Source organism: Esox lucius, chromosome 16 (assembly GCF_011004845.1).
Source record: "Esox lucius isolate fEsoLuc1 chromosome 16, fEsoLuc1.pri, whole genome shotgun sequence".
In the NCBI taxonomy this organism is placed as follows: domain Eukaryota; kingdom Metazoa; phylum Chordata; class Actinopteri; order Esociformes; family Esocidae; genus Esox; species Esox lucius.
Window position 1 is genome coordinate 18,503,870 of NC_047584.1, and position 15,479 is coordinate 18,519,348.

The 15,479-nt window shown below is 37.9% G+C and overlaps 2 protein-coding genes across 20 annotated transcripts in view; both read left to right on the forward strand.

Moving 5' to 3' along the window:
* Nucleotides 1-2,273: 2,273 nt before the first annotated feature.
* cd302 (CD302 molecule) lies at nucleotides 2,274-6,303 on the forward strand. The gene is made up of 6 exons (XM_010890847.5): nucleotides 2,274-2,630; nucleotides 3,344-3,469; nucleotides 3,850-3,960; nucleotides 4,459-4,641; nucleotides 4,778-4,801; nucleotides 4,889-6,303. Exons 1-6 carry the CDS (start codon nucleotides 2,540-2,542, stop codon nucleotides 5,095-5,097), a joined length of 744 nt encoding a protein of 247 aa, XP_010889149.1. The 5' UTR covers nucleotides 2,274-2,539; the 3' UTR covers nucleotides 5,098-6,303.
* Nucleotides 6,304-13,361: 7,058 nt separating this feature from the next.
* Nucleotides 13,362-15,479, forward strand: part of LOC105022438 (bromodomain adjacent to zinc finger domain protein 2B) — a 68,672-nt gene continuing 66,554 nt past the window's right edge. For 8 of the 19 annotated variants that reach the window (XM_010890839.5, XM_010890833.5, XM_013137912.4 and 5 more), the window contains exon 1: nucleotides 13,370-13,646. The gene's annotated coding sequence lies outside the window, so the exon portion shown is untranslated. Of the gene's footprint in view, nucleotides 13,647-13,817; nucleotides 13,838-15,479 lie in introns of those variants that run through there. The other 11 variants (XM_013137910.4, XM_010890832.5, XM_020054989.3 and 8 more) reach the window with 6 other exon arrangements.

Sequence of the window (15,479 nt, forward strand, 5' to 3'; positions counted from 1 at the left end):
TTAATCCTACAGTAGCAATTTCCTCCAACCAGATGAGAATTCCAGTCATTTGTCTCAGCACACTGACACTAACCTTCCCTCACACAGAGATGAAATTGACACCCCTCTCTCATAAAATGAAGATACTTGTATCTGACACATTTCCTCTTGTGACACAGGGGAAACTTACGTGGTCCGTTAAGGTTGCAATTGAAACAGAAAGCTTAGTAAAAGGAAAATTGGAAAATGGGGACCCTATGTCAATCCGACTGATTAATTTAACTCAGACAATGGAATTTATCATTAACATATCTCAGTTTTACTGTTTTCTAAATCATCCATGAAGGCCATCTAATCAATCCACAACATTCATAGCCCTCGGGGTGAGGATGGCGTTATCGTCAACACCATCTCCTGGTCATGGTGGAGTCTTGCATGTCCCTCGTCCCAGCCAGGGGGGGGGGTTGAGAATTGGGGGGCGGGAGGAAGAATAAAGAATGGTTGGGGGCTTGACCAGGGTGGATGATGGATGAGTGAAGGATGGGGGCTGGGGGAAGGGGGCCATGGTGTCCGGGTCCTGGACTGGCAGATGGGTGTTCCTGGTCTCCTGCAGGGTGTGCTGCCACCCGACGGGAAGCCGCAAGCAGCAGACAGATGAGGAGCCCGAACTGAGCCAGATCCTGCAGCCACCTGCGTCTACTGTACAAGCCAGGAGAGGCTCTGCTTGTGTTATAGCTTCATCACAAAGCCTGGTGTGCCCTTTGTCTTCAGGTAAAATCTGTGCAGCAGCACTCGAAAATGAGTCTGCTTATTAACAAAGATGTTACGATTTGGTCGGACATAAAAATACTAAAAATGTATTCAGTTCCACTCCAATACATGACCTTAATAGTTCAAAGAGCTATTGGTATTTGGGGGGAGGGGTTCCCAAAGGTCTAAACATCCAACTATCTCAGTGGAGAGTGAAATAAGGGTATAACTGTTCTGCCTATAATCTCTTGTTTTATATTCTGATGACTTTGAATAGCTGGGTCTCGATAATTCCTATTTCTTTCTGTTTTCACGCACACAAGATTCAATCTAAAATATTGGGTTAGTCTCAGGTCCTGAAGGGCAACACAATATTTATACGTATTTTTTGGTATTCTGATGGATGATATGCTTCTGTTCAACCTTAGGCAAGACTAAGTATGAGTCAGTTATCAATCACAGTCTTGTCTGTTGATCATCTGAGTTGACTTTGAAATAGCTGTTCCATTATAAGTCTGAACTATGCAGACTGACTGTTAAACTCCTTAAGAATCTCTGGCATTGTTGAATAATGTCTGGAGTGAATATGTGGCAGACATCATGTCTGTGTTCCCTGTTGATTTTGTCTTGTTTATTAATGCAGTGTTTCTAATCTACTATTGTCTAGAGCTGTGCCTTTCACATACCCCACTGAGCACTCTGCCATTCAAGCTCTCACCAAACATTTTCTCACTTCTTAACGTCTTGCGCCTTTTTCCAGCCATATCCGGGTCATGTTGGCATCACTTAGAGTTTTAGATGAATTAATCAGACAATGACGTTTAATGTTATTAATAATTCATAGTATTAACAATAAATACTAGGCCTTCAAGTATGGATTTGGAAACAACCTAAGAATGTGAAATGCATTGCAGTTCTTCTTTACACCCATTTGGTCAGTACTGCCAGTTAATTAAATAATGCACCATGTGACACATACTTTATATATTATTTTCATAAAACAAAAAAGAAAAAGAAACACTACAAAATTCCATGTATAATGCAAACCTACAGGGTTGCAATCTGAAATCTGTTCAGTTATGCCACCATCTAGAGGTGTTGTGTGGTATTTTTTAAATCAATGTCTACTTTGACTACATGAAATCAATTAACCCCTTATTCACAATGTTATTTTATTCCTCCCATTCAGATAGTGGATTCTGAAAATAGCTATTTTAAAATGTAAGTATGTAGTATGCTCCTCAACTCCACAAATTTCACTTCATGGGGCATTTTGAATGCAGGATTCAGTAATCTGTTTTTTCAAACAACGCGCAAGGAACGTGGCTCCAATAACACTTTAAGGAAGAAGTATCGAGTGTGAGCAGGCCCTTCGTGACTACCTATTCAAAACGACCAATTTACTTGCTCCAGCATTTTAGAGAAAGTGGGTGTGGGATTTAAGCTAAAAAAGATTCTTAAGTACGAAGGATCTGTACATCCCAAAAAACTTTGGAGCATACATTCCAGACCTGCGTTCAGTTCATATTTACGTTCTGGAACGTTCTACTGAAAGGAAATTGTGCTGTACTGAACGACCCGTTCAGAAACGGGAAAGAGTTAGGTTTTTAGGATCCGGAACAATGTCAGCATAGCCACTGACCTTTAAGAACTTACATCAGTGCTTAAAACCACACCCACCAAACCGAAGCAAACATACCTCAAAGTGTGTTCTGTACAAGAACGTTAGGATCAAAAGTGTAGTTCAGTATCGGGCGTTAATAAAAGTAGCAAACATTCAAGCGAAGTAAACGCACCCCAGCTCTCGAACATGGAGTCACTGGAAGAACGTCACTTTCGCCCCTTAGCTTTCTGCAATTTGATTTTCGTTGTTGTTTATTGGCAGTTTACTCTAGCTGGTGGTAAGTTCGGATAATTAATTGTGTATTTTGTTGTTATATTAAAGAGATACGAAATGTTCCCCGAGGAAAAGTATTTCAGTTTAAACTTCTATAACGAGTTAACCTTCAGTTTCGACACAGTTCAATGTGCAACATTGTTTTCAACTAATCTAAATTGTGAAGATTTCAGTGTCAGCATAATTTACTGGAGTATCAATGTGTTAACAATTTATTAAAAACGTAGAACGTTCCGGTCATTTGCTTGTAGTCTTGTATCTCGGATATCACGAGGTATAAAGTTGTGACCTTAATTTCCCGAAGAAGAAATTCAATGTCGTCTTGGGATTTAAAACCGTTATGTGCATAGGCCTATCTTTACCATCCACAGAATATAAACGAACAATGAATTTCAGCACTTTGAACTTGTTTATATGATTGAAAATATATACTGTACGTGTACGTGACGAGATACAATACAATTGCAATAATCTCACGAAGGTATCTAAGTCGAATTCTAGGGAAATGTAATAAGCTACTGGAAGTGTTGTGGTTTGCAGTTATGAAAGCGTCTTATGGAAATCAAACGGCCTTATATTGACTTGTCACATCCCAGTGATGACGCTGGTGGATCTTGACTTTATTGGTAGAGCTATTAGAATTATAAACGTACCCAACTTGGTTTTCAATGCAAAGATATAAACCACTATAGTGATATTTTTACATTTTCCCCACAGACTGTCCTGCAGATGGGCGCACCTGGGTGCCTTTCAAACAAAGATGCTACCACTTCGTCCACGGAGAAGAAGACGTGGCTAAAAGCTATAAAATCGAATTTGCCAGACGTCTCTGCTCAGGATATGGTACTTTTTAAATAAAATGTATACTTTTAACAAATGATGTTGTAGCTTTTTCATTGTTTAAATTGTGGGCAATTTGTAAGCAGTGAGGCACAAGGGGTGTGGTATGACCAAGATACCACAGCTGTTCCTATAGGCAATACGCTTTGCAGAGTGCCTGGACACTGCATTTCGTTGTGGTTTATTGGAAATAAATCTTAAACCCCAGAGATGCCTTATTGCAACTATAAACTGCTTACCAATGTAATTAGAGCAGTAAAATGGTTATCAGCCGATTAACATTTGGAATTCAAACCACTTGGTTTATAAGATTTATTAAAATAGGCCTGCCCTTTTCAAAGTAACCTCAATTACAACTAATTGCCCTGTGTTGTCTATTTTAGAACTGGTTAGTGTCCAAAGTAAAGAAGAGAATGACTTCATCCTCAGGTATAGTCCGCAGGTGTGGAAAGGCAACATACATGTGTGGCTGAACATGTACTACGACAGTGATGGTAAGTACTTAAAGAATCAGTGGAAAAGTTTTGGTATTGTTGCTGCTACTTTATCAGAGTGTGACGTTATACAGCATAATGGGCTTACTTCACCGAATACCATAATCCATGTAGAACTAGGCCATGTGGTCAGTGTTGCTTCTAAAATGAACAATTTGCATTGTGAGCACAATTTGCTATTAAGGTCCATCAGGCTTTGTACGTGTGCTTTGGCACAAACCCTGACTATAATGTCAACACTGTCTGGATAGACTTCCCCATGACCTGGTTTGGTTTTAACATCCATGAATAGAGCAATTTCCCTATTTGGAACTGCACAACATTAAGAAAGATATGTTTTCATAAAGATATGCGTTGCAGAGAACTGTGATTCACGGTGATATGTTTTCATGTACAAGCTGAATAAAAAGTATATTAGAGGTGAAATTGAGTTAATTAAGGAGAGGAAAGAAGTAACTGCTCACTTTTGCTGATTGTGATGGTTTATATGTCCGAAAGATGACAAATTTAAGTGGCAAGATGAGACCTCTCTGAGCTTTATGAACTGGGGGAACAATTCCAGCGAGTCAGACTTGATTCCAATGGAGACCTGTGTGGTGATGCACAGCAGCACGGGGGAGTGGGAGAAAGTCAGCTGTTTGGACAGCGAGGAGAATGGAGTGGTCTGTGAAACTGCAGAGAGTAAGCCTCTATTATTAGCAGCAATTTGAACAATAACCTTTTTACTCTAAGAAACACATCACAACAAACACCTGCTATTACATTGTCGCTCACTTATGTGGTTATTTTACTTTTTATTTTTTTTAATTTTTTTTAGAAGCAGAGAAGAATGGCAAACCTGGTAAGTTATGCCTTTGTTTATCCTTTTGTGTTGGTCTTAGTTGGCCACACAGTAAGCTCAATAGTGACCTCCTTTTGCACCCCCCAGCTCCCAATCCACTGCTCTCAGCTCTGGTCATTCTGAGTGTGGTGGGCATCATGGGGGTGTCAGCCGTCTTTTGGTTCCTGCACCAGAAGCACCAACACGGTTCCGTCCTCACATCGTTCGAGTACCACCCTCCTTTCAGGTCTCCCACCTCTGACGAGGCCTGCTTAGTGGAGACAGAGGAGACTGAGGAGACTGATGACGTGGCTTAGAGCAGATCCTGCTGATAGACTCTGTGAGGAGTCACTCTTGAAGAGCCAGGATTTTAGAGTAATAGGTGACTTCTCTTAATTGAGACTGATTATGTAATCCATAAGAGATTATTTGGGAGGTAAACCGACATACTGCTATGGTAAGACGTACAGTACGCATCTACACTTACCACCAACTACAGCTACTGTCGTAAGCACTACTGTCTACCTGAATGGGCTCTTCTGGGTTTTAGGTGGATCTGCTTTCTTGAAGCTTTATTCTTTCAATGATGCATGCTTTTAGTTCTTCTTTAAAAGATGAAAAACGCCAGCTAATTATTTTTCTTCAAATGACATATCTGATACTACTTGTGTAATTCTTTGCAAGCATTTACAGTGAATTCAATATTCTGTTGAATTGTGTGAGAATCACTGATTTTGATTTTCTGACCTCTTTCGATTTCCTGATGTTTTCTTCGTACATCTGCACACAATTGATGATCTTTGTGCCCCATGGCAAGTCGGATTTGAGATAATTTAGCATTATCTAAGATCTTTGTTGTGTTGGCCTTGTTACTGCTTATACTTTGCAATGATTTTGTTTTTCCTCTTAGTGTCAAAGCTTAAAGGACTTAGGTCTTGATAAGGGATAATCGTAAGTACAAAGGAACTAACCCACTAATCATATCTAAAATAAACCGATTAAGGCTTGAGGAAGATGTCAGTCAGATTCAAATGGTGTATATTCTCTCAGCAAGGGATCTTCTTGGCCCTCTGGCCATTTGACCTATGTGTTGATATTTCGCTCAGTGTTTATAAGATGGTATTTGTCAATGTTCTGAAAAGCTTCTATGGATGATTACATTTATAAAATATATTATTTGCTATGCTGTAACGGCATGCATAAACTCCTACTCATAGGAGAAAGTATTTTTGTGAGGATTGCTTGCCTTTGAGTCAAATCATCTCCCTCATTTGACTGCTGGAATGAATAAGTATTAATTTTTTCAAAGCAATGTAATTCAACTTCTACCTAACCTATACGATTACGGTCAGTGTTTTCACTAAGGCTTTAGTGATATGTTATGTATTTTTGGGAGTGGGCCTAAAATGGAGTCATGTTATCACTACACCCTTGTGAGGTCTTTGTTCATAAGAACTTTTTACTCATTACTGTGTAATTTGGACAAGCCCTATTTGTTAAATAAAGTTGGGATATAACCTGTGCTTGAGTCTCATGTGACCATCATTCCTAATCCAGACTTGTAAGTCTGAAGTCTGACATCACATAAAACAAGTCATTAAGAGTTAACACTGTTACATAGTTTGTCAAAGAAATCTCAAGTAATCCCATATACATTGTTTCAGCATTTTCTTTTCTTCAGGAGGCACTGTCAACCTTTCCCTAAACTCATTAAAATCCCTCAAATGCACCATACAATAAGTATCCTACAGCCTTTCTTGCTAAATTTGGAAGACTTCCATAACAGGTTCTCTCTAATTGCAGGATTCCAATTCCAATGGTTTTCTGGTAATCTGACAAGATTTTTGGCTACCATAATAACGCAAACACTTCGTGTCTGAGGCTATGGTAACCGAAACAGCATTATTCTGTTCATTCTTTGGATTGATACAAAACGTTACAGCTAAACACATCTGCCAATGCATGAATAAGAGATGATGAGTTAAGACTGGATCGATCGAGGACATTCTAATGACTCCTTTAGGAATATATTATATATAATTTGTCATGCATGACTCACTTATTGTGTCACACCCACTCTCAAACTTCATGAATAACTGTTGTGGCTCTACTATGACACTAGAGGTGTGTCCATCCGGAAGCAAACAGAGGGAAATTAACTGAAACAGGAAGGAATGCTCACTTTCTTTTTCCATTGAAAAGTGGGTTTTTATATTTGAATCAAGTGCAACAAAAAAAAAACAACAACCTAGTTTTCGTGTTCCCTACCTTCAGGCTAGCATTTAGGCTATCTATGTTTTACTTCCAGGAAATTCTGCAGATGGAACTGGTGTACATTTATATAATTCAGCTCTCCATTAAGGGTACAATGGTGATTAACAGTATAAATTCATATAATCAGACATCTTACCATGTCATCTTAGCTACAACTCATAACAGGAGACATTTTCGGTGATTTAGGTTTTTAGCCACTAGGCGGGACAGTGGATCACATTTTCTCACAATTCCAGCCTGCACTTTCCAAGAACAATATAGAACAACAGATATATTGATAATTTTGGATGAATATCTATTGAATGAATAATTAGGTTAACTCAAGTAGACATTATCAAATATGTATATATCATATTGAAGTCAAATTAAGATAAATATTACTATTCATTTTGACTGGCAGCATGTACTCAGTTCAGTGGTGAGAGTGACAAACCCCTTTCACAATTATACCATGTTGCTTCATTTTCAATATCTTGTGTTGATAAGTATGTTTGTCAGTTTTGTTTTGAATTGTGCAGCAGTTAAAACAAGGGGTGTGCACACTTTTAATGTTGACTGGTAATTGTTGACTGTTTTTATTATAGTTATGGAATTTGTTTTTACACTAAAAGTGTAGGCCTAAATGTGGCTTACTGAGGAATGGCCATGTACATAGATATTTAGATCATCCTGATTGAAAGTTAATTAAAATGGATGGACAGGAGCTATTCCCACAGATCAGATGGCAACAAAAAGCTAATAATGATGATACTTGTTGATACATAGGCCAGTGAACCCAGATGAGTGTTTGTCTTGTCATGTGATACAAATAGACCCCAAGAGCACCTCTTAGGAAAAGGTTTAATTCAATCATACAGATAGTTGGAGGACATAGCTGGAGAAAATGCGTTCTAGCAAGGGATCCATCCTTTCAAATGTGTCAACTGGGTGGATCTTCCAACGTCATTGGCTGGTCTCTACAATTATCTTGTTGGTAATTGGCTGATCCCTGCTGATGACCCACTTGATCATGTAATCACAAATCCAACCAGGAAATCAAGATGGATTAGCCAATGAATTACAGAAATCCACCAGTTCAACCTGGACATGGCTTCAATGACTCTGCCAATGGGGTAACAGACACTATAAGGGCACAGATAAGACCTCTTTCCTATTTCTATGCTTTCAGTTCTTTAGTTAAAAACTGTTTTTATTGGAGAAATCTTGGTATAAGGAGGCATTGGGATTGTTTCACTTAATATTATTTTGGATATAATGTATTTAAACAGACTGTTATGTTTGATAGTGTATATCTTTTTGAAATCATGGCCATATCACTTATCAGGTTGTAGATTTGTCAAACTGAAATAGTCAGCCTCTGCTGCATACAACAACAATACAGCCTAGAAATGGACTGTGTTCAGACAGAGCTTCGAAATGGTCCTCTTTCCGGACTGGATTTCAACAGATGTGGTATAATCACTGTGGAATGCTTTGTGACATATCTACTTGTTCAGCCCAACTTCACCACAATTTTCCCAGGACCCAAGAGTCTGCCTCTCTGTTCTCGCTCTGGACAAGGCAGCCATGAATATGCAACAAAGCATAATTTATTAGATAGGAATACAATAGCAGCTTGCTGTGAATGCAGTTGTCTGAGAAAGGAGCCTTGAATGACGCTTTTAGAATGGTTTTTGAGTGCGTTCGAAAAGGAAATGGTGCCATTTGCGACCAGACCAAGAGCTTAAGCTCAGTTTTATTCAGAGCTGAGAGAACATTCAAATGTTTATACAAATCCATTGTAAGGACTGTAAAAATCTGACAATCCATTTTACTGAGGTTTTTTTATACCTTCAACAGTGATGCCAGATCAATTAAACTGCGCAGTCATTTATTAAAGAAGTGGTCCCATAATTAAACACAGTTTTGTATACATGATTTCAGCAATATCATATCAAATCGATATTTGTCTCCAAGAGGTAGTGCAAGGCAAGGTTTTCTAAAATGGATGTTTGTTTTCATGCCCAGAAGTGATTACCATAATTAATTGTAACATTAATGTGAGGGAAAAAAAGCCTCGCTTGAGGTTTTTTGAAAATGATGGGACCTGCTTATGTTATAATTACCTCGTCTAGCATAGTCCTTTATTTTTCCACACAGATCGGTGATTTTGTGTTTCATCGTGTTTTTCTGTTGATTCCCCAATGTTGCTGTTTCACCCCAAGATGGATCATGTCTACAGAGCATACATTACACAGAAGCTGTTGCCATTATGATTATGGCTGTAATGGCCTATTTTTTTAATCAAATAACACTGAAGGCATTTCATTCACACGTCTGCTTTCCACAGCCTGGAGGAGGATGGGCTTTGCACTGACCTGAAATTGCTAATTAAAAGGGACAGTGGTATGCATAAATAAGATGTGACATGGAGTGACAGTTGGCATGAAAATTGATGCACAGAGAGCCATTGCTGTTCACCAGAGGTTATCAAGGAAAATGTGTATTGTTGCATTCATCTTTCTGTGAACAAACAATGCTAAGCTCACTATACACAATTGTAACAATCGCTCTGAAATGTTCAATGGTTAATGCATTGTCGCGTTTAATAATAAATAGGCTCAACATTTTAAATATTTTGTGAACAATTAGAGTCTCCGCAAACTGGCGGAAAACAACAACTGGAATATTACCCTGCATCTCACACAATATTATATACTCTGACTGTACAGCTGGACCAATGGCTGTTCCAGCTGCAAAGCAATTCTGTCATCCAAACCATTGTTTTTCTCAGTGTAAGGTTTTACCACAGTTGTTTCCAGGTTTCTTTTCAAACTCATTGTTTCATTAGCTATAAACACCCTCTTTTTTATTGTTGTCTATTTATTCTCCTTTCAAACTAAAGGTGCCTGTAGACAGGAGTGTGGAGCATCTGTTTCCCATGTTCTAGGAGGCTGAATTTCCCCTCCATTCACCGTCCTGGAACATGCTTCAATTAACAGGAAAAACAAAGGCCATTATTAGCATGGCCATCCACTGCAGGGGCATTTCATAAGAATCCCTACTGTTGGCCCAAATTGGCCCATGTAATGTCTTAAACCGATACTTTATAAATGCTAGTTATCTATGTCTTAGATACGTTTAAGCACTTCCATGACAGGCCTTTGCAGATGTTTTTCTGTCCTTTGTTTCTTCTAGGTCTATTATTCACTGGGAATGCTTCTCCTGCTTTTAGGTATATAGAAAATTTGAATATATTCTGTCAGGATTTTAATCTCTGTTAGGATGACATCCCAGTCACTGAGCTTGTGCACTATGTAATATAGATCTATATTCCACGAATGCACTCATATTAATCCTGATAATGTTTGTGTTATAGTAGGTGGTGTCCGCTGATTCATCATTTCATTATTAAGCCCCGGTGAAGGGCTATTTGTATATGTGATCGTAATATAACAAATGTTAAAGCTTTGTCTACGTGTGAGACATGCATTTGAGTCCCATCGTTATTAAAGCATGTAAACACTTTCTGATGTAAAAAAGATGTTTAAAATCAATTTAAGAGGATACAATCTAACGAACATATAACCCCCCCACCCCGAAAAAAGATCACACCAATAACAGTATTTTCAGAGCACCTTTGATCTAATTTCTGTGGATCGTACAGTATACAAATTTAGTGTGTATGTGTCCAGGACTGACAAGCATGTCCCCACCAACCAACCTGATCTATTTGGAGACGATTGTATTGAGGCTGACTAATCATCTTGAGGTGCATATTAGTAAATAGTTACTAATCACCTCACACAAGTTGTTACCATTTGTACCAAGAAAACCAGACCTAAAAATGTGAAAATCCAGTTTTGTAGGGCAATTTGATGTAATGATATTTAATTCACTTAAGTCTTAGAAAATCATTTAAATGACTAAACTGATGTCTTGTTGGTAGATATCACATACATGTATTTGGTTTTCAAAAGAGCCCTAGTGGGTTGAACCCTGAATTTAATTATGTACAGAACACTCGGACTGTATTTACTGTTTTTAGTTCAGAGAGAAATTTGAGTAATTTAAATGAGATGTATGTGTGGTGCTGGAAGGCTCTTGTTTTTAATGGAATGATATGGCATTGTGTATTGAGATGATTAAAATCTGTACTCTGTGAATGTGTCAGGCAAAAAAAAAAATCAATAATGGCAGGCATAGCCTCGGCCTCAGTGGCTGATGGGTATCCTGGGCTTGCCATGGACTGATAGAAAAATAATAATTAAAACCAAATCTCCACATTAATTTGTTTTCCGTCAGTCTCTGGAGGGATCATCTTTACTATGTCTTTTGGTATCTCATTATACTTTCTAATCAAGACTCTTTAAAAATCCCTTTTAAGGGACATACTGTTTGCCCTTCCCCCCACATGCTACCATCGCTGTTCACATGTGCTTGCATTGCAGTCATTGAACTTGCACTTATTATGTTACAAATGACCGAGGTGAGGCTGACATTTTCATTGCATGCGAGAAGGCCTGGCCAGTGAAGCCTCTTATAATGATGCAGCTCTGAGCTCTTTCATCACTCGCTATCCCTAATGAAGATTCTCCAATACAATTAAAATCCCAGCATCCCGCTGTTCCAGTGACAAAATCAACAAATCATTTTTCCACTCCCACCATTTCTGTCGATTCGGGCTAGCTTGTTTCATCCAGTTCACGCCGTCTGAATGCAGTCTGAATTGACCCAAGGGAAGAGAAAAAAATCAATGAGCACAAGGGATGTTGAACAAGCAAATAAACCTGTTATAAATTCACAATGCTGAATAAGGATTTTTTTTAACCACATCTTTAATTCAAGAGTGACTTTGTTTCTTAATTACTGTTTCCAATTCAACTACATGTACAATTTGCTAAGGAAAAATCTACAGCTCTCCTAATTCAAGAGTATTTTGTACCCATGTGCAAACACAGAATTTGCAGTTAATTAGATCATTCTCTAAATCATTTGTTGTTACTGTGGCTAGTAAAAGTGTACACACACATTTTTATCATTACATTTTATTTTGTTCCTTGAGATTTACAGAACCTAATCCTTATTTTAAAACTAAAAGAAAAATGTAAGAATATAAATACAAATAATATTAATTATGGCTTTATTGCAGAGTATGTCTTGACACCCTAGACTTTATACTAGGGGGAAGCATCTTTGGCAGCCATTACAGCTGCTAATCAGTTTGAATACAATTCTGCCAATCTTGCACAACTCTTTTGTCAGAATCGCTCAAGCTCCGTAGGAATCATTAATGGATATTAGTATTCAAACTGTTTCTGATTTTCAAGCAGATTAGTCAGGACTGGTACTGGACCACTTAGGAACAACTTAACATCTTTGGAAAGCCAAATATGTCTTGGCACTATAATCTCACTGAAAAATAAAACATTCACAGGAGTTAGATTTAAAAAAAAACAGCATCCACCACTGTAATCACTTCTGGATTTAGTTTTAAGGCACCAACATGTAAATATTGTGCAATATTGGAAAACAGTCACTAAGCACTGTACCTTTGTAAAAGCAACTCATTTCCAATCGAATGGAAGGGATTGATGCAAATGTAGCCTGCATGTCTCATAATAGCATTTATAATTTCCCCCCAGAATACCTTTCCACCCAGTCAATTTGTTGATTCATGATAACAGTATCTACAATTACCATCTACATCGACTGTTTCTTTGACAGAATTTGAAGGATATTGTTCTTTTTTGTTGAATGTAATACGTCTAACCTAGGCTAGGTCACAAGGTCTCTGCTCAGCCTGTTGCTAATTGTCTTCTCATATACGAAAAAAACAGACATGTATGGCAGTCTGCCCAACAATGGCGTGTGTGTGCTACTAGATGCATACTTTTTTGAGTTTTTGTAGGGAAAATTGTCCAAAGGTGACTTGTTCCCTTCCCGATGCAAATCAAATAGACAGTGTATTTACGTCATCTCTTCACTCGTAATTTGATTAATTATGCAATATATTTTTTGTTACTAATATAATATCCTAATATTTTTTTCATATATGAAATAACCAGTGTATACATTCACAGTCTTTTTCCAGTTTTGCACAGCTGCATTCCTTTTTCATCTTCAGAATTATACCCTTAGTTTAACAAAAGTCCTGCACATTAGAAGCTATTTAGGCTGTGTGATGTGCTTATCACAATCTAGAGGTTTTTGTTCGTTGATATGCTATATAAATCACAGCTGGCTTTCAGGAATGCAGAATGGATAAAATAAGTATAAGTATGAGATGCATAGTCTTGTGGTATCAGCTAACAGTAATTTATGGCAACGAATTGTTAATTAATCAGACAAAAGTTTGCATTGTTGGAGCTTTTAGCTGACGTCACTTTTGTTCCTTGAAGTGAAGCTGAACAAACCTTGAGAAGTCTCCCTCAATCTGCTGTTGCTAACACTCTCACACACACACACACACACACTCACACCGAGACTCAATTACTGCCCAATTCTCTTTATCATCTCATACCACTGTCCTCAAACAACGCAAATCAAGGGGAGGAACATAAGGCTCTTTTAATAGTAACTGAAGAAGGATAGATAAAGTGACGTAAATAAGGTGAGTTTTCAAAGGTTTTGTTGTGGGAAGTTAGCTTACATTATCATTCATAACCGCGTTCAGTTTGCCATTTCGCTGGAGATTCAATCGTGGTAGCAAGATTTCTGGCTAACACCGTTAGCTAGCTACCTTGTTCTATCGACGCTGTCCAGCAGCTTGCTCCTTATCATGTAATTTCATGAGTGGTGCAGGTTGGTTCAAACTTGTCAAGAATGCGAACCTTTACGTATATCAATAATATCAGCAGTCAGGTTTTGTACTTTGGAATTATTTGCAAATCTCGTTAACTTAATGACTTGACTGAGTCCATTTCTATCACTTTTTTACGATGTAACGTACGACTTGCTTCGATGCTGTCAACTTGCTGATTAGCTAGCGAATCTTGTCTTTGTGTCCGAAGCTGGTGTGGCTTGATGGCACTTTTTTATTTATGAAGTGTATCAACATATTTAATGTTACCTTGGTATGTATGACATTTGAACTAACCCAGGTTATAATTAGTCGTTTACGTTTGAAATGTTAACATTCTTGCAGTTTATTTTAGACAGTGAGTGAGTGCTGAGATAGTAGACACTGAACAGACCTCGTTGTGGTATGTCTTGATGATGCCAAAGTATACTCTTCAGTATACCATTAGAAATTAAATCACAAATAAAACATTAGTTTGCTGTTTGGTGTAACTTGACTAATGCTTTGACAGTACGTTTTGGAGGTGATGGTAGGGGTAAATAGATTCGTGTTAGCCGGCACCAGTGCTTAGGTCCGAAGCTCCTTCCTCTTATCTTTTGTGTTTTTTCCTAAAGAAAAGCAGCTGCGAGCAGAGTTGATGAAATGTATCCCTTTGTGTATATTACAATATCCACCATTTTTCTGTCCTCCCTAAACAACAAGCCACTCTCCATCTTGGGCAACTGAATCCACCCACCCGGTTCATTTCCAAACATCCAGAATGCTTATGCCCAAAAAGTTATGAAATGTTTCACGAGGACAATATATGACGTCATCTGAAGTTTTGATTACATTTCATTAATTTGATTACATTCCATTTTCAGTAAATTAAGCTAATGGTTTCATATTTTAAATTCGTATTTTTATGAAGATAATGTTAATAATGGAATGGTAAACTTCAATATACTGTATAGCTATATTTATTTTGAGAGGTGTCAGGTGGTGGAAGTGGTGAAATGTTAACATTTTTGACCTATTGGACAGATTTTTTTTCCCCGTCAGTTTTTGGTTGATAATTACAAGAGAAATCAGTATTTGGCTAATTACAGTGCTGGTTTGTTAGTGTGCTGTATGAAGTAGTCTATGTAGATTGATGTCACTTTCAGTACTTCTGCATTTCACATTGCCAAAAATTTAATAATCTCCTTTTGGTTAGGGAGGCTAATTGTTTTTAAACTTATGTGCAGTTCAGAGATGCGATATATCGTAGGATGTATTAGACCGGCATAATTAACATATATCCGCGACATTTATCGATGAGGACTTTCAGGGAAAAAAATGACAGCCATAACATGAATTATTATTATTATCTTGTGCGCGCAGAACGAACAGCTGATTGACGCGGCACCAGGTTAGTTCACGCTAGGTAGTGTGCACTAGCTAGGAAGCTGGTAGGCCTAAAATTAGACACGCTATAGTACACACTAGTAGCTGGCTGTCGAATACCAGTACACTAGCTAGTGAATGAGGAAAATACCCTATTGTGAAATGCACGTCTTATGGATTTATATAAATAAAATGTTATATGCGCACCGAAATATTTCTTTTACATTTTTCGTTGTCATCCATAATTCCATGACAGTGACCTAAGTGTCATTTATTTCT